The sequence below is a fragment of the Trichoderma aggressivum genome (assembly GCF_033847375.1).
Source record: "Trichoderma aggressivum f. europaeum strain CBS 100526 chromosome Unknown scaffold_023, whole genome shotgun sequence".
NCBI classification, from domain to species: Eukaryota; Fungi; Ascomycota; class Sordariomycetes; order Hypocreales; family Hypocreaceae; genus Trichoderma; species Trichoderma aggressivum.
Genome location: NW_026946389.1, coordinates 45,228 through 68,932, shown reverse-complemented (window position 1 = coordinate 68,932; position 23,705 = coordinate 45,228). Strand labels below are relative to the sequence as shown.

At 47.9% G+C, this 23,705-nt stretch overlaps 9 protein-coding genes across 9 annotated transcripts; 3 read left to right on the top strand and 6 right to left on the bottom strand.

Moving 5' to 3' along the window:
• Positions 1-455: 455 nt before the first annotated feature.
• Positions 456-2,235, top strand: Triagg1_6032 (uncharacterized protein; the record flags this gene model as incomplete). Its single annotated transcript, XM_062900612.1, has 4 exons — positions 456-769; positions 846-1,050; positions 1,106-1,296; positions 1,353-2,235. The coding sequence occupies 4 exons, from the start codon at positions 456-458 to the stop codon at positions 2,233-2,235; spliced, it is 1,593 nt and encodes a 530-aa protein (XP_062754889.1).
• Positions 2,236-2,627: 392 nt separating this feature from the next.
• Triagg1_6031 (uncharacterized protein) lies at positions 2,628-4,087 on the bottom strand (the record flags this gene model as incomplete). The annotated part of the gene is made up of 2 exons (XM_062900611.1): positions 2,628-3,734; positions 3,785-4,087. 2 exons carry the CDS (start codon positions 4,085-4,087, stop codon positions 2,628-2,630), a joined length of 1,410 nt encoding a protein of 469 aa, XP_062754888.1.
• A 1,079-nt stretch (positions 4,088-5,166) lies between these two features.
• Triagg1_6030 (uncharacterized protein) lies at positions 5,167-6,933 on the top strand (the record flags this gene model as incomplete). Its single annotated transcript, XM_062900610.1, has 2 exons — positions 5,167-6,289; positions 6,368-6,933. The coding sequence occupies 2 exons, from the start codon at positions 5,167-5,169 to the stop codon at positions 6,931-6,933; spliced, it is 1,689 nt and encodes a 562-aa protein (XP_062754887.1).
• Positions 6,934-7,027: 94 nt separating this feature from the next.
• On the bottom strand, positions 7,028-9,388 carry Triagg1_6029 (transcriptional regulator family: Fungal Specific TF; the record flags this gene model as incomplete). The annotated part of the gene is made up of 5 exons (XM_062900609.1): positions 7,028-7,586; positions 7,661-7,999; positions 8,051-8,364; positions 8,441-9,157; positions 9,227-9,388. 5 exons carry the CDS (start codon positions 9,386-9,388, stop codon positions 7,028-7,030), a joined length of 2,091 nt encoding a protein of 696 aa, XP_062754886.1.
• A 1,300-nt stretch (positions 9,389-10,688) lies between these two features.
• On the bottom strand, positions 10,689-12,199 carry Triagg1_6028 (uncharacterized protein; the record flags this gene model as incomplete). The annotated part of the gene is made up of 5 exons (XM_062900608.1): positions 10,689-10,898; positions 10,978-11,488; positions 11,546-11,705; positions 11,772-11,899; positions 11,970-12,199. The coding sequence occupies 5 exons, from the start codon at positions 12,197-12,199 to the stop codon at positions 10,689-10,691; spliced, it is 1,239 nt and encodes a 412-aa protein (XP_062754885.1).
• A 543-nt stretch (positions 12,200-12,742) lies between these two features.
• On the top strand, positions 12,743-14,965 carry Triagg1_6027 (uncharacterized protein; the record flags this gene model as incomplete). The annotated part of the gene is made up of 3 exons (XM_062900606.1): positions 12,743-14,032; positions 14,093-14,796; positions 14,839-14,965. The coding sequence occupies 3 exons, from the start codon at positions 12,743-12,745 to the stop codon at positions 14,963-14,965; spliced, it is 2,121 nt and encodes a 706-aa protein (XP_062754884.1).
• A 181-nt stretch (positions 14,966-15,146) lies between these two features.
• On the bottom strand, positions 15,147-16,262 carry Triagg1_6026 (uncharacterized protein; the record flags this gene model as incomplete). The annotated part of the gene is made up of 3 exons (XM_062900605.1): positions 15,147-15,740; positions 15,809-16,087; positions 16,158-16,262. The coding sequence occupies 3 exons, from the start codon at positions 16,260-16,262 to the stop codon at positions 15,147-15,149; spliced, it is 978 nt and encodes a 325-aa protein (XP_062754883.1).
• Positions 16,263-21,097: 4,835 nt separating this feature from the next.
• Positions 21,098-21,904, bottom strand: Triagg1_6025 (uncharacterized protein; the record flags this gene model as incomplete). The annotated part of the gene is made up of 1 exon (XM_062900604.1): positions 21,098-21,904. One exon carries the CDS (start codon positions 21,902-21,904, stop codon positions 21,098-21,100), a length of 807 nt encoding a protein of 268 aa, XP_062754882.1.
• A 513-nt stretch (positions 21,905-22,417) lies between these two features.
• On the bottom strand, positions 22,418-22,862 carry Triagg1_6024 (uncharacterized protein; the record flags this gene model as incomplete). Its single annotated transcript, XM_062900603.1, has 2 exons — positions 22,418-22,684; positions 22,737-22,862. The coding sequence occupies 2 exons, from the start codon at positions 22,860-22,862 to the stop codon at positions 22,418-22,420; spliced, it is 393 nt and encodes a 130-aa protein (XP_062754881.1).
• Positions 22,863-23,705: the final 843 nt, after the last annotated feature.

Here is a 23,705-nt window from a genome sequence, read left to right as displayed (position 1 = left end):
AATTGATAATGAGCTATCTGCAATAGTCGTGGAAATGGTACGACAAACGCCCTGATTTATTTCCATTAGGAATAGAAATAGATTGACATACCACCAGCCCTCTTATTTCCCGTCACCCGTTAGCCTAGTTGGGCAAGTTTAGGCATCTTTCCATTCAGCCGGCAAAAGACATTGTCAGACTTGGGACGAGAAAGGAAGGTTTTACCACTTTTCCCCAGAAGCTAATGCGGCGGAGAGAATCGAACATTGTTCCCCATGGGGTTCTCCACGCTGCACCTAGTTTAGCGTTTCTGTTCAGCTGCAAGGACCGGTAAAGGATTTATAAAGACTCAAGATTGAGGAATTACTATATATGGAAGATGATGTAGACAAGTTAAAGGCCATTGTACAGAAGCGTTTCATGAGATGTTGATTTAGGGAATCTTCTCAAGTTCAACATATCTGGCACTGTCAAGATGGAGCAATCAAAGGAGAATGCGCACGACCATGTCGAGAAAACTGGTGACTATGAGACTGCACAGCTGGCACACATCACTGACCAAGAGGATCACGAGACTGGGATATACCAATCTCTCGTCCGTAACCCTTGGGCATGTGCCTGGTGCATATACGGCCTGTGGACTGTGATTCTGCTCAGTTTCGACGTCCAGGCGGCTGGCAGCGTTGTGGGAATCCCGCGCTTTCGCCAGGACTTTGGGTATCTCTTTGAAGGCGACTATGTGCTGCCGGCTCAGTGGCAGTCTGCGTTTAACGGGGCACCCGTAGCCATGTGAGTATATCTTGATTCTCCACGTCGACACCGATCTTACAAGACTCTTTTCTGACGTACTGAACTTTCGTTCAAGGGCCGTCATTTCTTCTCTTATTGCCGCGGAACTGGCGGATATTTTCGGCCGAAAACTCATGCTTCTCGTTGCCTTGGTTGTGTCCTTTGTGGGAGTTGGTATAGAATTCTACGCGACTACAAATGCCGTCTTCTTCGCGGGGAAGCTGATCAACGGAATCATGGTGGGCATTGTTGCTACAAACATGATTACCTACATCGGAGAGGTACGCGCATCTCCATCCCTCTTCGGTCACCATAGTGTACTGAAGAATTCCTTAGATTGCTCCGCTGGCGTTGCGCGGCATCTTTACTTGCTGTATTGGCGTCTCGTACGGCATTGGTCCTCTGGTTGCCTTCTTGATCATCAATTATACGGGCCAGGTAGACTCTCGATGGGCTTATCGCTCAGTGTTTTGCTCTCAGTTTGGGTTTGCGGCGGTGGCATTGCTGCTATGGCCATTTATGCCCGAGTATGTATCATTAAAGAACTAGGCTGATGAAAATGATGGCTAACGTTGCTCTTTAGATCTCCTTGGTTCCTGGCTGGCAAAGGTCGAACGGAAAAAGCAATAAAAAGCCTTGGTAAACTTGGCTATCCCGGTGAAGAGGGGGAAAAGAAACTTGCGCTCATCAACTTGACGCTGGAGCAAATCCGTCAGGAAACTGAGGGAGTTACCTATGTGGAGTGTTTCAAAAAGTCGAACCTGCGACGTACCATCATCAGCATCATGCCTCTATGCATCCAGGCACTCTCTGGTATCGCCTTTGTTGCCGGCTATTTCACGTATTATTTGCAACTTGCTGGGTATTCGACTTCTATGAGCTACAAGATTCAGATTTCCCAACCGGTTCTATCCATTGTCGGTAATATCATGGCCGCTGCTGCTGTTGACAGTATTGGAAGACGCAATATTACTTTCTACGGCCTCATCATCCTTACCGCGATCCTCCTAATCACCGGAGCGTTGGGACTGAGCCACAAACCATCCGAGGTAAAAGGCACTGTCGCGTTTATCCTCATTTACAGCTGGTGGTACAATGTCTCGATCGGTTCCACTGCCTTTTCTCTGCTCGCAGAGGTTTCCACGTCTCGCCTGCGTGTCAAGACTATTGCTATTGGATACTCTGTCCAGAGCGCGATTACTGTCATGTGGCAATTCGTCATTCCTTACTTGTTCAACCCGGATCACGCCAACCTGGGAGCGAAAATTGCCTTCATCTTTTTCGGGTTTTGCGTTATTTGTATTGTTTATTTGTACTTTTATCAGCCTGAGACTGCGGGGAGATCTTACCAGGAGCTTGATGAGATGTTTGCCAAGGGGGTTCCCGCGAGGAAGTTCAAGTCTTATAAGACTGACATCCAGTTGCAGAATGAGGCTGCCGCGGCTGCTGAGAAGCATGTTGTGTGAAGATGGTTCATTATTTTTTATTTAAACTGATTCATGGCTAGTATACTAGTTAGCTGACATTAATTTATTGCCATACCGCTCGTATCTATGTGTAACATTGAAGCCAAGATCAAACTATGGTGGGATGCTATTTCTCGCTTCATTGACAGCCACTGGGAATATTTCTTTGTAGGCAATTTATTTAGACTTGCTTGATTCCAGTAGCATAAGGTGTGTTGTATTATCATCTATCGTGGATATGCCAAGTTTTTAAATTCGGTCAATGGAACGCCTTCGGCAAGGCTGCCTAGCGGGTATGGTCTCAACAAGGTGGTCACCATGAATAACATATCAATAGATCACATGGAGGCGAATAATGGTAAGATATGATGAATAAGTACAATTTATTTGCGTTATACGTTATTAAGAGGTGTGATGAGAATCCTACGGTAGCTAGTCAACGGAGGCGATCCGCTGTCTTGAACCTCAAGAATGAGATGAAGAAATTCGCCACGCGCGGGAACGGGAATGGAGGTACCCCCAGGGCCAGAGGCATTGGGTTTTGGCACTGTTATTTCCACCTTCTTTCCAGCCGAATCAAGCATTTTGATCTCCATCAAAGGCACTTCCCAAGTATGATACGTCCGAGTAGCACTTGGTTCGCGATACTGGAACCATTTGAATGATAAAGTGTCTCCATCGGGATCAAAGGTTTCAGATGCGTCAAATACCAGTGAAGAGCCAGAATCAGCCTCGAAATACATTGGACTTAGTCCTTTGTTTCCGTTAATGGAAATTATGGGATGGTGATTCGCTTTGGCGAAATCGTTGGTCAGAGTCCACTGCATTCGAGCAGCGAAGTCGTCTTGAAAGGCATTTCTCCAGCGCCAAATAGTGGCACGATTCGAAATATATGTCTGGCCATTCTTTCCAACGACTTCATCGGCAGTGTCACCAAAATGGCCCCTGGGAAAAGTAAGATCCACAGGGAGATAACGGCCTCCCCAGGAGCCGTAAGATGGTTGCTCAGGAAGACCCAGGCCATTCTGTATCATGTAAAGAAACGTCGGCGTATCTCCCTCGACAATGTACATGTAATCAGGGTATGCTGCTCCTAGGGGGCCGACTTGAATATGCTCTTTGATCCACTCTTTGGTGATTTTTGAAGTATCGGGGCCTCCTTGCTCACCAGGCGTATCTCCAGATATGCCTGTCCAAGTTGCCTGGCTGTATTGATTCCATCCATGTACGGAGCAGATATAAAAGACGTCAGGCCACAATCGCCTCATCCAAGCCCCGGTATCATCTTGATCAGAGATGGCATACACTCGTAACTTTGCGCGAAGCTGTTCAGCATCGTCTCTATGGCGTATATGGTTTAAGACTTGAGCAAGGACATTGCTGCCTCCCCAAATCAATACCCAAAGAGGGTCGCTGTCGTTTGCCAATAGTCGTTCCAGAAGTAATTGGGCACCATCACTCAGCGGGATATCGTCACCAACTGCAGCCATTCCATACACCTAGTGCTTGTTAATACGAGATATCACGATTATATTTGGATACTGCTTACTGGAGGCCCAGAACGAACAATGCTTCTGATGTACTCTGCCGAAGGATAAAGAGACTCAGGATGGACGTGGGCATTTAGATTATCCACAACCTTCTCATACGCATCGATAATATCGTGCAGGTTCTCCGGCGCCACTTTGTTCCTTAGCCATACTGAAGTCACAGCCACGATGCCTTCAGTGTGAAATTGGTTGGCATAAGTCAAGTATCGACAGAAGGATTCCGCATCGTCGGGTTCGTTGGTAATGTCCGTCAGAATGAAGATGCGTGGCTTTGAGGGGAACAAAATAGTTGTGTATGCCATGGCTTGTTTACTTCAGTTCTCCTGAACTCGTTGAGTATAGCAACACGCTCATCTCTACATTCTGTAGAGTATTTTGTGTTATTAAATGATGCCAACGTTTGTTTGTGCCTTGTCCGAATCGAGCCCACTGCCCGATCCGGCAACTTTAAGCACGGCCGGTGTAGGAGCTGGGGGCGGGGCCGAGGCAAGCTCTAGCAATCAACTTCAGGATGGAATATCCGATCCGGTGTTGAATAGCACTGGAGCGCTTACGGTTTGCGGGGATCCGGGGGAGAACGATGCTGGATGCCGGTGAGCCGAATTTACAGCCTGCTGAATGGTAAAGTGGTGTCACATAAACAGCGCCATACTCCGCCTCAATCGTCAAAACGGTTATTCTGTCTTGACAGACTCTCATATCCACCTGGCACCGGTGACGTTGACATGTATCAGCTATACTCCACAAAGTAGAATATCTAATAGACAATATAAAGTCACCGGTATCATGTCATATTTCTCTTTTCCCCAATGAAGCCAGAGCTATCTCTTTTTCATAATTCTGATGATTCGTGGCGATCGTTAAGGGCCGGTGTAAACAATCATCTTTGGAACGATCACAATAAGCGTGGCATTTTTGTTTTCAGGAAACCTGTTCAGATTCTTCCTTTCTCTTCCAGTTTCCGCATTCCTGCAATGCTAATATATTCAACAACAACAACAATGAATTTTTACCTTCAAGGTTACTTAACAAGAGTGAAATGATCAGTGCCATTCTTCCCTGCGCTGGGAGCTTCGGGGAGTGTCGGCATGACTCGCCCACGGGTAACCCACCATATTCGGTTAATGGTTTAGCTGCCCGGACGGCCAACAGTGCAGGTGACACAGCGTCGGCGTCGGGCTGTTTAGGCATTGACTGATGTTGATTTCATACATAAAGTGACGATTGCGTGTTTGAACTCTGGAAATCCATTCTCCTGTGTGACTTATTAGACCAAGTCTCTCGAGTAGAGCCGCATTTGCGAGCTTCTCGGCAGGAGAACAGCAGCATTTATCCAATCCGAGTGAATTTATTTTAGTGAACAGAAGAATTCTCAGTGAACATGTCGAAAACCCAGTCCACCGTTGTTGTCTTGCCTGTGGAGGCAAACCACGAAGGCTTGATGACCTCGCTTGACCTAGAAACACCACAGGCCCGGAACATCACCGATGCAGAAGAAGATTTACCAGCGCTTGGACTGGAATTGATTAACATGAGAAACAGACTGGTTGAAACCGCCGTAACTGATCAGTCTTTGCCCGCTGGCCTTTCGGAAGAACGAGGCAGCCCGACGAATCCCGTGTTCCAAGCCGTTCCGCCAGAGCTCGCCAATCTCCTCGCAGAGGTCATCTTTGTGCTCGTCTGTACGGCTGGCCAAGTCATCTCCGCCCTGACTTTGGGACAAATGAACGTCACCCAGTTCGTGTTCCGAGAGGCGTTGGGTTTGGTCCCAGCCCAGATTCCCTGGCTCGTAGGCTCCTCGGTATTGGCAAGCGGTCTGTCAGTCATAGTATTTGGCCCGTTGGCTGATCTCGCTCCCCCCAAGCCACTCATGGTCGGCGCTTTTCTGTGGGAAGCAGCCTGGAATGCGGTGACGGCAGCGGCCGTTTCTCCAAACCTCAAGGTGCTCTTCTTTGTGGCCCGAGCCATGCAGGGCCTGGCGGTTGGAGTGCTCGTTTCCGCTTCGATGAGCATTCTTGGACGAGTCTATAACCCGGGGATCCGCAAGACGCGCGTGTTTTCCTTGATGGCAGCAGGAGCGCCGTTTGGCTACTGGATTGGCTGTGTTCAAGGAGGTGCTCTCGCTGCTCATCTTCCCTGGATCTTTGGCAGCACGGCCATGTTCCTTGCTTTGTGCGCTTTTGCTGCGTATCTCACGATACCCGATCTGAAGCCAGCTGCAGATAGCTCCAGTGCAGATACGCCTTCGATGAAGCAGTTTGATTATCTCGGCGCTCTGCTCGCATCGTTGGGTTGTGCATTGATCCTGTTTGGACTTACTCAAGGTGCAGCGGTTCAATGGAGTCCTTATACTTATACTACCATTATCATGGGGTTTCTTCTACTTGTCGCGTTTTACTTTGTCGAGCGCCGTGCTATTCGTCCTCTTATTCCAAACGGGCTTTGGCGAACTCCTGGGTTTGCGGCCGTCCTGCTTTCCTACATTTTCGGATTTGGCGGTTACGGTGAGTTGTCTAGAAATCCTGTAATGACGTGTAATTGTTTTATTCGCTGCCATCTACTAACAAATCCTCTCCATCCAGCCGGTGCGTGGCAGTTCTATGCCATCCAGTTCTGGCTTCGCTACCAGGGAGTCTCTCCGCTTACTGCGGCGCTGTACATCCTTCCAAACGGCATCGTTGGTGTTCTCGCAGCTTGGATCGTTTCTAAGACGCTTCACGTGGTCCCTGGTCACTGGATTCTCACCACCAGCATGATTTGTTTTGGCATGGGACCGGTATTCTTTCTGCCTCAAACACCAAACTCCTCGTACTGGGCCCTATCAATGCCGGGCGTAGTCTTGTCTACATTCGGACCTGATCTGAGCTTCGCCGCAGCAACCATCTTTATTACTTCGAGCGTACCGAGGTCATACCAGGGCTCTGCTGGTAGTCTTTTGGTCACGGCACAAAACTTGACTCTGGCAATCATTACTTCTGTAGCTGGCTCTATAGGGATCAAAGTTGATCAGCTACCTGATGGAGAGGTGGGACTTGAAGGGATGCGTGCCATCTGGTGGTTTGGCCTTGCTTCTGCCATGATTGGCGCCTTGATTACCATCATCATGGTCCGGATTCCAAAGGCCGAAGAAAAAGAACATGTACAATGAAGAACAAAAGACTGTCAACCCTGGACAATTGCAACTGTATTCAACACTGGTATCTATCAGTTCTATCCTGTGCCAAATACACCCCCCAGATCTCTCAAGTTGAATGAGCGTCGGAACTCCCTTCTACGTTTAGGTTTCCATAACTCTCCACTAGGTTCGTCAACTTGTGAGAGTCTATATCTTCCTTCTTCTTGACCACGCTCACCGGCCACGCGCTTCGCACCTCTTGCACCATGCTACTCTTCTCGTCCCATTCACTCTCGTCTATCTTCATCGTATTCTTCAATAGAGAAAGTTCCGACGGCCGCATTCGTCCCCGGATGACACGGAACAGTGCTTCGGCTAGATAATGATTCCGGCGCTGACTATTTAAGCCCTTTGCTACCAAGAGGAGCGTAGAGCGTAGGAGCTCTAGCTCAGCTGCGGGTGTTTGGTCATTAATGGCTTCCACGCATTCAGAACCGGCAAGCATAAGCGGTATGACGACAAAGAGGTCCATAGCATCGTATCCGTGGCGGAGATAGTAGAGTCGGATCAACGTTTGAAGGTGCTTCTTGGGCTCGACAACCACTTGCTGCGGTGGTGGCCGTTGGTCTGTTTGTGCGTCCATCAAAGGTTCAAAGATTGTTATGATCAGATAATGATAATGAATGCTGCCATTGTCTCACGTTAACACCACTCACTTAGTGGACTGCAGGTGGCCTTGCAGATATTCATGGGGGCTTACTGAAGTTGCAAGTGTGTAGGGAGGACGATTGTCTTTGGCTGGAGTGGACCTGGCAAGCTGTGATACCAGTGCTTCAGTTTATTCAAAAGTTCATAGGCCTTTTCTACAGTTACCTGCGAGCCTTCCGAATATGCTGTGCAACAAAATTCGTTCATGATGATTCGGAAATGAGATTTTGCTCGGAAAACGCTACCGAAATAAGACGGCGAAAGGGCATCGGTCAATGGATATTTGAGCCATATTTCCCCATACCAATTCCCATCTTGAGAGGGATCCGGCAGAGGCCAGTTTGGAGGCTCTTTGAGTAGTGGGTTGAACATGAAGGAGAAGGCAACAAGCCTAGAAACTTCAGCAAAGGCCAATTCCAGCACCGAGATTGTATGTACTTACGTTTCCCAATTGAACAAGGTCCATGCGAGGAACGCCATGCTCCTCTGCATTTTATCGCTGCGACCGCCTACGGTGCTGTCAAAGAGCTGCATTTGATGGGCTAGATCTATGGCATGGATCCTATATGCTTGTCCGATTTCGTCCAAGCCGCAGAGATTGTGGAAGACGGTGAAGACGATTCCGGCCTGGATTGTTGTAATCCGTGGCACATGGCTTTCAAGCTCCCATATGCGCTTCGCTTCCATCACGAAGCGATAGACAAGCGCTTTGGGATTCCAATATTCGGCACGGTCTGGGAAATCCGGAAAGCAGACCTGGGCTTAGTTAGCGGAGGTACTTGATAGGATATGGCAGAAACACGAGATGTAAGAACACTGGGGAATAACGTACACAAGAATAAGCTAGAACAATATTGACGAGCAAAGGGGAGCAGAATTCCTTTCGATTTGCCACCAAGTCATCCAAGAAATAGTCTTTTTGAAATGCTGATGTCAAATGATACTCGCATCTCAAAAAGACTGAGAGAAGCCGTCGCATAAGCCCATCGTCTTTGCAAACACCGGTCCACGAGGAAATTTTCGCATCAGTCAGCCGAGGGTCAATAACTTCAGCAGCATGAAATGGCTTCAAATAGGCGTCTTGATACGCGTTTGAAGCCCGCTTGCCGCCACGACTGGTGGCCGTACGACCCGAGATCCTGGAGCGCTCATCTTGGGGATAGAGCGAAGACGCTCCGTAAATCATTGAATCCACATAGGGATTGTCCCCAAGGTAATATTCAGGCATTACTGTTCGGTATGGGAGTTCATACCGGAAGCGCGTTTCGGGAGCAACAGCCATTTGCAGTAGCAGATTCCCCGTTCTGAGGTAGTTGAGAAGTGACATCGCGTCCACCCCGTCTCTTATTTTATGCCAGACATGGCCAGCTTCTTTGTCGGGCAGATTCCTCAAGAGATCGAATAGCTCTTCGTGAGCTGTTCTTTTACGCTGCAGGTCCTTGTATCCTCGTTGCCATGCCTGAGATTCCGTTTCTCCCGGCTGTGTGGTGTAGTGGCATTCGACTTTTCGCTGGATGCAGCGACTACAAGCCGGTCTGTCACCAGAACACTGGAAGCCGAGTTAGCAATCGCAATCTAGTATAAAACACGCCTACAAGAGTCAATTCCCATGAGGCACCTTTGTCTTTTGTTTGCGACAGGCGTTGCAGGCTGCGGCCACCATGTTTTGCCTCTTAGAAACTCGGGGGTCCGGCGTTGCTGTCACCGGTGGCCGCCCGGCTGGTGCCGGCAGCACACGGCGCAGATGTTGGACTCTTCCCTTTGCGGCGTGCTCGGGCATTGCAATCGAATTTCATAGTAGACTTTTGTCTTTTGGGTCCAAGTTCTCTGGGGTAGTCGAGTGAGTGAAGAGGGCGAGTGAGTGAAAGCTTCAGAACAATGAGATGACCTGGTCTGGCTAAAGCATGGAATGTAGGCCGTCCGCCAATATTACCGCGTTCTAGATTTCAGTAACAGTTGATCCCACAACGGAGAGACAGCTCCTAGGTAGCATCTCACAGCCCAAGGATGCTCAAGTATGCCCGAAGCTTCTATGAGCCAACCCCTCATTGGCATTGCTTTGGCCAGCGCATGATACTTTCTGGCGTACATGCGCATATTTGCTGCAGGGAATCACACACTATTCAATTTGATTGGCCTTAGTTGTTCGGAAATCGCTCCGACTCCTCGCTGTGGGTCGGCCACACACACTGTGAACCTTGCATTGATGATGGTATCCCTTGCTTACCTACCTAGGAAGCACAGAAAGGGCCTCGCCTAGGAGGATTCCACTAATGGTACGTTCCGCATGCATTTGCATATGTAGGTTGTGCTAGATGCATCCTCCCGGTGAGCAACTCAAAGAGACAGCCTCGCCCATTTTGCTAGAGCAAACCATGCAATGCCTGTGTTACCTGAGTGGAGTAAAGCCTACATATACGAGTACGGTATCCAGCAGACGGCGTACATGTTAGATTTAGATGATGTTTAAGCCATCCCCCCCCCCTCTGCACATTGTCAGCATAATGAAATGTCACGGCGCCATGCAGTCATTGTGATAACGGGTCTTACAATGGCGTAAATGTCAACCAAGCCTCGCTGAACTACCAGAGGTGATCATCAGCAGAAGAAGAGACTTTTCAACCTGCTCGGGCCATTGGCAGAATGAACGGTGTGCTCGGCTTAAAGCGCGGTCGTCATAGCTGTAAGCTGCGGTGCCATCAACCTCGTTTGATTCGATTGGCCAAGGCAACTAAGTATGATGTCTTTCATGCAGGGCAATATGTGGGAGTCGCTCGAAGCGAGACGGCTGAATGTACGTGGTAAGCCTAAGCCACGGGTTCATAATACAGCTACGTGGTAGGCTGTAGTTATATCCTGTAGAGGAGCCCGGGTATACACGCATGCGGTTCTATTTTGGTAACGTCTAGTAATGGTGGTTGGGTGGCTATCAGAGTGTAGTTGGCACTTTTGAGCTTCGTAGCTATTGATTAGTTGCTCGTACATTTAATAATGAACCGAGAGATTCTCCTAAAGTTCCTTAAGGCTTGTATCCATCCATATTGTTGATCTATTCATGATTCTTGTCATGTCCACACACTCTATTCTATCGCGTCCTCGTTAGCTGCATCTACAATCTGAATCTTGATGCTTCCATTTCTGGGGTCGGCTGCCAGATGCAGAGCATCCATCGCATCCTCAAGAGGATAAACGTGAGTGACCAGGGGCTTCAGGTCCAGAATTCCTCCACTAAGGCACGCAATACCCGCCGGCCACGTATCTCGATACCGGTTTATGAACTTGAGCTCAATCTATACGTATTTCATCCGATGTTGTTAGCAAGCCGATCCTGGCATAACCTTCGCACAACCGATTTGCAGTGTTACATACCTCAGCCAGAGAAATATGCATAAAAGGCAAGTTATTCATGATCGATTTACCGACTCCAATGACGCAGATGGTACCGCCCCGTCTGACCGTAAATGCTGCGGTACACACGCTGCTTTCCACACCTGTGCATTCGAGAACAGTTCGCGGCGCATAATACTCTTGTTGAAGGCCTTGTACAATGTCTTGTGATGTATCGTCTTCGGTATGCCGAAACAGCCGTCGGATTCGGCATCCATTCTCTTCAGCGCCTAGAGAAGGATCTACCTGGTAGGTTCGACATGATGGAACAAACTCTCGAGCAAATTGAAGCCTCTTTGGCTCGATGTCTGTTATCACGATTGGATGCGCTCCAGATGCTCTTGCTGCAGCGAGAGCGATCAAACCAATAGGTCCAGCACCGCAGATAACGGTGCCACAACCAAGGTTTAGACCAGCAGTGCGTATGCCATGAAGAACAACGCTCAGAGGCTCGAGGAGGGCGCCCTCAGCAAACGATATGTTGGCCGGAAGTCTGTAGCGAAATGTGAGTCATTGATCGTGCAAAATCCGCCATTGTTTGGAGGCTTACTTGTGAAGCCATTTGGCTGGGTGGATTTTGTATCGCTGAATCGTTCCCGCGTAGGGATAGACACCGGAGAACTTGACATCTTCACAGAGATTATACTTGCCGTCTAAGCAGAGGAAGCAGTCCCCGCAAGGAACACCTGGTTCTATGGCCACTCTATCGCCTTATTTTGTCATTTAACATTAGCCATCGTATGATCCGTCCTTTGATCCGTCCTTTGATCACTCACCTGGTACCAGGTTCGTTACACCCTCTCCGCACTTGAGCACAACTCCAGCAGCTTCGTGTCCCAAAATGCAATCTCCTTCAAAGACCAATGAGCCTATCCGCCCGGATTTCCAGAAATGGACATCCGATCTTTAAATGAATATGAATGAGTCCATCCGTGTTTCTCAAAATCGGTTTCTTTGCCGCCATCGTTACTCACCCACAGATGCCGGTGGCCTTGATATGCAACAGCACTTCTCCATGCTTTGGTTCTACTACCGGAGCTTCAACCATCTTCAAATTATGGTCGGCTGTTGCTTGTAATGATGGATTTGGTCGTGAAGTATGGATAATGCTTCCCCCATTGAGAGCTGTGGCTGCTACATCCTTCAGCCCTGTCGTAGCTGATATTTCAGGAGAATCGCCATTGGAGATGATTGCTGGAGCCATCGTTTCGAATGATTGAAGCCAACACAATGGTAAAGAAGAAAAGGTCGATAATATGGCGGCGGTTTTGGATTCGACGTGAGTGTGTAGCTTGCCTGATCTGAATTGGCAGATCCGCAGAGATTGGCGTGCAATGTATCTGAGTAAAACCTCGTAAAAGAATTATTTTGTTTGCGGCAAGAATCTTGTGAAGAAATCTCGATTGGCAAGACGCCCTTGTAGAATTCCCGGAGAAGCCCAATTGTTGGGCTTCAAGCTCTCCAGACCGAAGGTGGCTAAAGTTTCCCTTTTAGGCAACCCTCTCATCGACGGAATCTCACCGGATTCCTCAAAGTGGACGCATTACCCTCTACTGGATTTCTGGCAATTATAGGTTTGGAGGATTGTAAAAAGCAATAACGTGGCTCGTTGATGTCTTCTTCTTCTTCTTCTTCGTAGCGACGCTCAGTCTGACTCTCCAGGGTGCCCAATTACCTCTTTCAACACTGCTACATTTCTCGTTGTGGAACAAATTACATTGCTTCATCTCGCCTGACTTCAGCAAACATGGCTCCTGGAGTCCTATCCCCCGAGAAAACACATACGACAAATGCTGTATCAACTAGCCTAAAAGAAAATTCTGGGTCTAAATCTCAGGGAACCCAAGAGCATGACTTGGTTCTCAAAACCTTTCGACTGCTCATCAGCGATCTCTGTCAGCAATTCAATGGCGGCCATCCAGGCGGCGCCATTGGTATGGCTGCCATCGGAATTGCTCTGTGGAAATATGTGATGAGATACGCGCCCCTTCAACCAGAATTCTTCAACCGAGACCGATTCGTGCTCTCAAATGGCCACACCTGCCTCTTTCAATACACTTTTCTCCATTTGGCGGGATATCGCGATATGACAATGGATCAACTCAAGTCATATCACTCAAAACGCTGGGACTCCATCTGTCCCGGCCATCCAGAAATCGAGATTGAAGGCATTGAAGTGACAACAGGGCCTTTGGGGCAAGGAGTGGCCAATGCCGTTGGCCTCGCGATGGCGACAAAGAATCTTGCGGCAACGTATAATCGACCCGGATTTGATGTTGTATCGAACCACACATGGTGCATGATTGGCGATGCTTGCCTGCAAGAGGGCGTGGCACTGGAGGCCATCTCTTTCGCAGGGCATCTCAAGCTAAACAACTTGACAATTATATATGACAACAACCAAATCACTTGTGATGGTTCAGTCGATCTGACCAATACCGAAAATGTCAACGCTAAGATGATGGCGTGCGGCTGGGATGTGATAGATGTCGAAGATGGATGCTACGATGTAGACGCCATTGTGGCCGCATTAGAAAAGGCACGAGCCTCGGCGGACAAGCCAACATTTATCAACGTCAGAACAATCATCGGATTAGACAGCTCTGTTGCCGGACAAGCGGAAGCTCATGGAGCTGCTTTCGGTGCTGACGACGTCAAGCGGATGAAGCGATCATACGGCTTCAATGAGGACGAGTACTTTGTCGTTAGGGACGAGGTCCGCCGATTCTTCTCGGATCTACCTAGCCGTGGAGAGCAGATTGTATCACAGTGGAATGATCTCGTGGGGAAATATTCGGATGCTCATCCTCTACTTGCCGAGGAGTTTCAACGACGTCGGAGTGGAAAGCTTCCATCTGACTGGAAGAATCTGGTACCCAGCCCTGACAACCTTTCCGACAAACCACTGGCGACAAGAGCGTCGTCTGGCCTGATGATCAATCCTCTTGCCAAGGACATCAATTCTTTTATGGTAGGCACGGCGGATCTCTCCCCATCTGTGCATATGGCGTGGGATGGCAAACAAGATTTTCAACACGTAAGTGGGATTCCTAGCGAAAGGTGCGTTTCTTTAAGAATTGATTAACTCTGTTTGTAGCCTGATCTGCGGACGACTTGCGGTATCAACGGTTCTTATGCCGGTCGGTATATTCACTACGGCGTGCGAGAGCATGCCATGTGTGCCGTCTCGAACGGCATGGCGGCTTTTGCTCCTGGTACTCTTATCCCAATTACCAGTTCGTTCTTCATGTTCTATCTATATGCAGCACCGGCTGTAAGAATGGGTGCTTTACAACGACTCAAGGTAATCCATGCAGCGACTCACGATACCATCGGGATGGGAGAAGACGGCCCAACTCACCAACCCATCGAGTTGGCGGCACTCTTTCGAGCCATGCCAAACTTGCTATATATCCGCCCTGCAGATAGTGAAGAAACGGCCGGCGCCTGGATTGCCGCCATCGAAGTCCAAGATGCGTCTTCAATCATTTCTACTTCGCGGCACAAAGTGCCACAGCTCAAACAGACACGCCGAGATGGCGTTGCAAAGGGCGCTTATGTGATTCAAGAAGATGACGATGCGCAACTCACGCTCATTGGTGTCGGCGCAGAACTGTCGCACGTCTTAGAGGCCGCCGTCGTGCTGCGAGAGACAAAGGGCATTCGAAGCAGAGTAGTCAGTTTCCCGTGTCAGAGGTTGTTTGAGGGCCAATCTTTGGATTACAAGAGGGACACTTTACGAAGACACCGCAACATCCCAGCAGTTGTGGTAGAGCCATATGCACCTAACGGTTGGGAAAGGTATGCAGACGCAAGTATAAGCGTGAGACGATTCGGACATAGTCTCCCAGGTCCTGAGGCGTACAAGTATTTTGGCTTCGACGTGGATAGTATTGTGCTCAAGGTGTCGGATTATCTGATGAGAATCAGTTATGATGAATTTCTGAAACGAGAATTTCTCGACTTGTAGGGCCTATACGGAGCTTCATCGATAATCGGGTAGAACCAAATACAACATTATAATAGCTTAAATTGAAGATAGGTCTGGTCGTTGCGCAATTTGTCACCAAATAAAAATTTACTGATACAGTAAAAGAATGTTTTTACAGAATAAGACTATAGCATATTCTAGATAGCCCGTATAAGATATCTTACGCAAAAATGCGAATAGGCTGCGTCAGATAGAACCCCGGATCATTGAATCGCAATCCTTGATCAAGAGCTGAAATATCCTCCAATTCGTCTTTCGTCATGTCAAACTCCGTAACTTGCAGATTCTGTCCCAACCTCTCTCGATTGTTGGATTTCGGTATAACAGCCACATTTCTCTGAGTTGCCCATCGCAGCAGTACTTGCGCAGGAGTAACACGGTATTTCTCAGCCGCCTTCTTCACAGGCTCCGTATCAAAGAGGAGTGCCGTCACCTTAGCTCTTTTGGAAAAAGCTGGAGATAGCTCCAAGAAGCTTTGTGGCCCAAAGCTAGAGTATGCTGTCACAACAATGCCGTTCTCCTGAGCCATAGTAACCAAGTCTGACTGCACGAGGTATGGATGGTGTTCGATCTGTAGCGATGAGATCGGATGGCGTGCGTAGGAGAGTATGTCGTAGATGGCTTGCGCTTGGAAGTTGGAAATACCAATGCTGCGTGCGATGCCTTGATCGACTACCGTTTCGAGCGCCTCCCAAGTCTCGCGAATTGCGACCTTGTCCAAGGATATCGTTCCTGCTTCGTCCATCCACCATGCCTACATCATTAACACAGCAGAGGTCAGTGAATATTAACTAAAAGTGGTAGCAATATCAGAAAACTTACAGGATACTGCCTAACATTAGGATCAACATATTCCAATGCACAGGGGAAGTGAATGAGATACAGGTCAATGTACCCCAGCCCCCATGCTTCATTCTGCCTTTTGGCCATGGCTAACGCGCGCTCTTTTCGGTGATAGTTATTCCACAGCTTTGTGGTGATGAATATGTCTTCACGCTTTACCAATCCCTCATCGATAGCTCGGCGAATACCTTCTCCAGCCTCCTTTTCGTTCTGATAGTCATACGCGCCATCGAAGAGACGATATCCGACTTTGATTGCCTATTGAGAGAAAATAACTGGCGTGAGTCACAGCCCGTATGTTCTTTCTCTGTACGTCGTTACCACTTACATTGTATACTGTCTCTGCTGCTGTTTCTCTGGGAACTTTCCAGAGTCCAAATCCAACGAGAGGCATTTCCCGGCCAGAGGCCAGAGTCACGGCGGTTTTCCCCATTTTCCCGATTTGCTTTATTGCTTCGTTTGAGGCTGAAAAGTCAGAGAGTACTCTTGAAAAGCGACATGAAATAACTTGTAGGCTTGTCTTTGAGGGCTGTATGACTGTATACCTCATGCGGTATCTGCTTCTCTCGGATTGCCATTTCAGGCATGTATAGCCACCACCTAGTTCCAACCCAGAAACCAAAAAGTGTGCCGCTTCGGCTGGTTCATCATATCACGGACGTGGCGTTGAAGAAGGAACACGGGCGTTCAAGATTGCCCTTTCTTCTGCATTAATCCTATAAACTGTAGAGAACCACTCAATTTCTCTTTAAACTGCTTCGTTTCCATCTACGCTCAAGAACTTGTCGCCCTTCTCATCACCCGCGTCGTAGGTGGGTTCAATCCAGTTTAGTTAACAAATAGTGTCTGGTAGCGTTGAGACAATTTAGCCAGTGGCGCCCTTGGGATGACGGCTTATAGCCGTATTAAATTAACCGAAGCTGTGCCTAAGTCTACTAAAGCTGGTAAAAGAAACCGCCATCAGTCGTGAAGCCATCATCAGTGCTGTGTCAACGCCAATGCCGCCTTGCAGCCTATCCCGAGATCCCCAAGCTATCCGTCGCGCAGGATCGAGAAATTTGCCCGAAACTACCTTGGCAAGCACCTTACAATATGCCATGGCGCATCAGGAAACTGAAAGTCCCAATCGCGTGCAGAAGAAACGAGCGAGAACGGGTTGCTTGAGGTGTCGCACTCGGCGGCGAAAATGTAAGATAAGACACAACAGGTGTTGAGCTCTATGGATCTTCATAGCACATATCTTTCATCCCTCAAGGTTCCACTTTCATCTATGCGCTTGCAGTTACTGTCTTTGAATATACGTATGCCTGAATAGTCGACCCATGCTTCTGACTCAACAATAGGTGATGAGCATAAGCCTCGCTGCCAACGTTGTATCGATGCCGAGGCAGAATGCGTGTATGGCCCGCGCCTCTCATTTTTGCAGAAGAACGCTTTCACCCTTTCTTCCAACAGTCGAGATGATCCTTTGCCGAGAAAGCCGAGCGGTCCTCCAAAATATTCCAAAGTCCAGGTTAATAACTCCTCTGCTCTCTTTCCAACTCCATACTAACGGAGATGCCACATAGTTTGTAGATAATGGATCCGCGCAGCAGAAAGAGACCAGTCGAAATGAAGAGAGTCAAATTTCCATCCCATCTCCTCTTTCTGTCGAAAGAGAAAGCAACGATACATATAATGATTCACCTTCAAATAACGCCCCGGCGGCGACTCCAAGCACGTCTATTGGGGAACAGCAAAGTCTTTACCTAGGTTCTGATGACCTGTATCACGAGTACGGTGGAAATTTCGAAAGAGGTCAAGATGTGCAAGCGCAAAATCAGGCCACGTCACGTCTCAATGGAGACGGTCAGGATCCAGATATAGGAATAAGACAGGGAGACAGTTACGAGATTGCTCTGGATGTACTGATGACTCTTGGAACGGGAGATCCAGGCGTGGATATCGATGACCCTACCCCCGCGACTCCGGTCCTTGGGGATATCGAAGAGATCAATTTGTCATCTCCACCATCAATACTGAAGAACATCGATGATCTTGGGCCAATCAGCCCCCAAGTGGCAAATCAACTCTCTCTGGGACGAACGATTGAGCTCTTGAGGCATTACAGATACAAGATTGCACCATGGGTAAGAGAGAACTCTTTTATCTGCCATTTACAGCAAGATTCTAACAATTCTCTGATTTCAAGCTCGATATGTGTGATATGGGGCAGACCTTTGGTCTCGTAATTCCACATCTTGCAATGAGATCCGACGTGTTATTCAATGCTCTTTTAAAACTATGCGCTACTTCATATTCAGCTACTATTTATTCCTCGACGTCAACTAACAGTCCAACAAGTGACTCTAGTCATCTTGTATATCCTATTGAGTATCATCTTGAGCATGCGAGGATGTGGGAAGTCAAGCTCTGGTCAGTGTTAACAGCCGCCGAAGGCTTTCTCCTCGACCCTCCTAAATCATGGGATGGTGCACTGGCAAAAAACGATTTTTTGCAAATCGTCTATACACAGATGGCAGAAAATAGTCCATTGCGCATACTAAATGAGCGTATGTTATGGTTGCTTGCGAGATTCAGTGAGTAAAGCCCTTGCTTGTGTGTTGACAAATGTGTTGATAGCCGTAGGTATCTCTGCTGCTTTGCTAAAGGCAACCACTTCTACCATCAATAGCAGTCTCTTAAGACATCTACTTGAGAGCTCCCTTAGCAAAGGACGCAAGTCTGGGCATATCAGTCTCCATTTCGCACATGAACCTCTTGTTCTATGTACCGAAGTGCTCGACTTCTCATTTGGAGATGAAGAAGTAGCCAGAGATCCCAATGCCGAGTCAACAAAAACCCGAGCGGTTCGTTGGAAGTCTATCGTTGACAAACTCAGTGATTGGTACACGAACAGACCCTCTACATTCCGTCCCGTTATCGAAATCAGCAACGACGAATTCTCATTTCCAATCATATACTTCACCAACGGTTCAGCGACATTCGCAAATCAGCTATATCACACCGCAATGATATTAATACTGGCCCATAAGCCAAGGACGCTGCAGCTTGATCAGCGTCGTTCATCATCATTATCGCAGTTGTGGCATGCGCAAAGGATATGCGGTATCGCCATCAACAATAATCGATGCGAATGCTGGGACCCATGTCTCCTCACGTCGTTCTACCTGGCTGCCCAGAGAATGACGCACAAAAGTCAGCAAAGAGAAATACTGCTGGGATTTAAGCACATTAGCACTTTGGGCTGGCGTACTGATGGCTTCATTGAGAGGCTTAATCAAGATTGGCACACTTCGGAGCTTCTCGGTTGAGAATAGGCTGGGTTCTTTTTCGGTAGCATGTGAAGCTTCACCCAGTTCGGGCGTTTCGCGGCTTTTCCAGGGGACCATTTCTTGAGCGAGAAGACTTCCGGACAGAATATCCCCATGCCGCTCCTAAGTCGGGAATTCTCCAACAGGTTCCCCATCCCGTTGTAGACTCAATGTCACGAATCAGATCCACAAGTATCGTATGCTCTGATTCATGGCTAAGCAGTCTACCTGCCAACCACAGCGGTTGAATCGCATTATTTAGACATCCGTGGTGAGGATTTGTCAAAGAGATTCCGCAAATGCGCTTCGCATGCCAGATAGATGACCCCGTCAAGCCAGATATGGGGCCGTGTCTCCTGGGCATTGATCCGAGCATCAGAATACAAGCAGTATGATATAACTGATTGGATGAAATAGCTGCCCAGTGAAGATACAATATCTGTGGGAAGGGTTGCGATTCTATAGTCTGTAATGGAACCAGCTCATTGGGACGATCATCTAACCAGGCCTGTAGATCGTCCCATAGCCTGGTCCAGCGTGATGAAAATACTTCGGCCGTACATCCGTTGGGAGCACCCAATTCATCATGATGGGTGCGATCTGAAACAAGTTCGCAGGCTTTGGCGCAGAGATAGACTGCATAGTTGGCGTGCATATCCGGACTTTGTATGTTCTGAAAAGTCTGACGAGCATTTGACTCGTCTGTGCCTGGAGGTAGCCAAGCGATAGGGGGGATCATGGTGCTTTGCGTCCCGTCCGATATCAAGGCGCCGCATAAATCTAAATTCAGATCCTCCATTAGATTGTTGTTGAAATAGTGAAGGCAGAAGAAACTCAACGTACCCATCCTCGCGTGACACCAAAAAACCGCCTGAAGCAATCCGCCACAGAATCCATGGACTTCGAATGCATCGAAAAGAGCAGCGCATCCTTCGAGATGGCGACGCCAATCTCTTGCACTGGCAGACATCATCTCAAGACAGCAAAGTATTACACATATGGGAATTACTGCTTGGTCATGAGCCTGCAGAAGTGGCGTCAGAAGCCGGATCGCCTCTTGATAGAGCTCCAGGCTATCGAAGCTTTTTTGAGGCGTCGATTTTCCATCCGAAGCCTCTTTTCGTTCTTTTTGTCGTGCCGATATGGCTAAGATTGCGCATAATAGAGCCGGAGAAGTCTGCGCGAGAAGAGGGACTTGCATCCCGAAAGCACGAGAGCTGTCAAACATATCGAGCTGACCTCAAATCAATACAAGCTCGGGAACGGGCTTTACGGACGAGCTTACCCATGGCGCAACTTGGCTAATGTAGTTCTTGAGGTATTCGATTCGCCTGCCCTGTGATAGGAGATGTGAGGTTGTGTGCTGTGCTGACGACCGATCTTCGCCCCTATGCGCGTCCAACCCAGATATGAAGCTGTCGCCGTGAGCTGGAGATGGTGGTGCAGTTTGTGCAGTATTTAGCATCAACCAACGCAATTCTTCTCGAGATGCAACATAACCTGGATCGAGCACGAAGTCGTCGAGCTGCCAGCCCGTTGAGGGAGTTGAGAACTCTTCAATGGAAAACCTGTATTCGGCATCTCGCGAGTCTTCATCTGCACCACTAGATCGGCGCTGGCCATCTAATGTGCTTCTCGGAGAAAATAGCGGAGATGCCATTTGAAAGAACAGCCTTTCGGCTTCATTGGAAAGTTACAGCTGCAATCTCAATATTCCTTGATAGCCATGCGAGAAGTGAATGAGAGCGAATACAGGCTAAAAAGAGAGGCTGCGGCTGGTCTGTCCCATCTGGTGCGATGAATAAGCCCTACCAAAACAGGCAACTCTACGCACCAAGAAGCAAAGATATTCATAGCAGGTGAAAATAAGGATTTACATGCAAAAAAAAGCCCTTTTTTATTTCTCTAATCACGTCTACTCTATGAAGAAGATCTATTCTGAACCTTGGCAATTTTACAAAATCTTGGTATCGACTCCCGGGGAAAGAAACTTAAACTTGTCTTCGACCCCCTCTTCTTTCACCACCTTCTCTATTTCGCTTTTGCCCTCCTTAAACAAGCTCCATCCCTCGAAATGCAACGGTATAACAATATCTGGTTCGATATCGCGCATGAGCTGCACAGCTTGCTTGCTATCCATCGTGATTTGAAGCAGACCGCCCCCGGGTTTAGGAACCATGGCCTTGCCGAGACTGAATAGGGCAACAGAAATGTGAAAACGGTCTTTAATCTTGGCAAGTTCCTCTATGTAGACAGTGTCGCCGGAGAAGTACACGGCATTTGGCTTTCCGTCTGATGTACCAAAATGCTCTGCGGTGACGATAAATCCAAGGCATTCGCCGCCGGGGAGATGTTGACAAGGCGTTGCTGTAATTTCATACCGCGGCCCGCCGCCGATTTGGAGGCTCACCGTTTCCCACGGCTTCATCCCACGCACTGCTTTTCGTGGAGCAAGGTTTCGTGCTCCATCAGTGGTGGTGAAGACGTGACGCCCATTGAGAAGCTGGCGGCCCAAATCGTCCAGATTGTCTTTGTGATCTTCGTGGCTCAGAAGTATGAGATCAATTGGCGGCAGATCTTCGAGGCCAAGGGACGGCTGGTATGAATTGACCAGTTTAGCGCCTGATTTGCCAATCCATTCGGTGCCCTCTGGAGAGAAATAAGGATCGGTGAGGATGGTGAGGTTGTCGAGCTCAATGATGGCCGTCGCCGTACCAACATGAGTGACGCGAACTGAAGAGCTGAGATTCGTGATGGCCATTTTAGTAGTCTTGGCTATGGTCGAAGGCTGATTGTACAAAGTAGGAGGGCTTATTCTCAAGGATTCATCAAAGTCCCGTCAGAGGTTGAATAGATGATTTATACCAATAGTAGCTGACAACGTTTCTGGCTTTTTTCTCTATGAACTTCATACATCGCCTCTTTATAGAGAGTAACAGGAGGATTCTGGTTTATTAATATGAATATGGGCTACATACGTATAGCCGCCCCGTAACCGTCCGCCACCTTAGGCCAATTCGACGCAAAAGTATTCTTAATCCGGTCAATTGAGTGAGTGACGAGCGTTTTGAGTCCAAAACATTAGTCAACCGAATGATTCTGACATGTGGGCAGATTTTGTGGTCACTACTGGCCAGACTGGTACATTTTAAAATAGCTGGATGTTCATCTATCCCCCTACTAGACTGCACAATCTAGCAGCTACTAAATCTGAATCGATCCATAGGCATTATGTTTCCACAATAAACTGGTTACAATATCTAGACTAATTTCTTCAGAGCTCTCCGGTAAGGAATTGTGCCCGTCCGTAGCCGAAGCTCCAATCTTCCTTGGTGTTGGGCGTAACAGAGATGAGCAAATCGTTGCCCTTTAACCCACACTCTTTTTCCAGCCTCTCTCCCAAAGCTGCATACATAGCCATCTTTTGATCGCCATTCCTTCCCTGCGCAGAAATCTGGATGCTGACAATATCATCCGTACGTTCAAAGCCAAGACCAGTATCCCAGCAGATGACTTCCCATGGCTCATGCTGGCTGAAGATCTGTAAAAGATTAATACTGCATCTGTATAAAGTTCGGGCTCAATTCACAGACCTGGTACCTATCCCTCTCGGGAGCAGCGAATGTATCAATGTGGACTTGTTGGATCACATCTCCCATTGTCTTTAGTTGCTCGAGGCTTCTGCGTCCCTTGATGACGTCGATCTTGACAAAGGGCATGATTAATGAAGTAGTAATAGTTCGGAGATTAACTTAATTTTAAGATACTGGAGTATTACTCGTAACTCATCTCAAGTCGATACCTGCAGTATTTATCCTCCATTGATATCATCCGCTTGTTTCGCTAAGATAGCTTCTCTCGACTATTTTGCCGACACACTATGACAGTGTTCTACGGCAGCATACCCGGCCACCCTTTCCTTCATCGCATGAAATTTGTAAATCTCAATTAACTTCTCTCTTTTGGTGCAATAGAGAATAATTATTATTTGATATTGGTCATGGTCAAGTTTACAACTACCCATTATAGTATACTAAAGAACTTGCGTCTCTTGTTTCACAGGACAGATGCAAACTACCGATTTGAGCGGTGCCCGATTCTAAACTCTCACTAGTGAAACCTTTCCGCTTTAGGGCAGTAAATCCCTTGGCTGAGTGCTAGTCAGCCTTTTTAGAGCTATATCGCCCTATAACTCACTTGTACGTGCTGTAAACGTAGTCTCTGTAAATGTCTCTGTGGATTTATCATCACAAGACAACACAAAAGACCAAAGTTGTTTGTAAAATTGGCAGGCATTTGTAAGCCAAGGATTCAGTATCATAAATTCTGATCTGTCTTTATTCCAGAATGGTATTTAAAATTCGGCAGTTAATATTCGGCGAAAGCATTTGTCAGAGAGCGGCTTAATACTCCTCATGCGAGACGAAGACTCACAGTCCAACTAACCTTTTTTGAAGAAGCATCATTGAAGTCTCTTACAGCATTAGTGAAGGGGAAATCCTCTCATTTATCGTATGATACTATCTCCAGGCAGGAAATTTTTCATTCTTGAGCGCCATTGA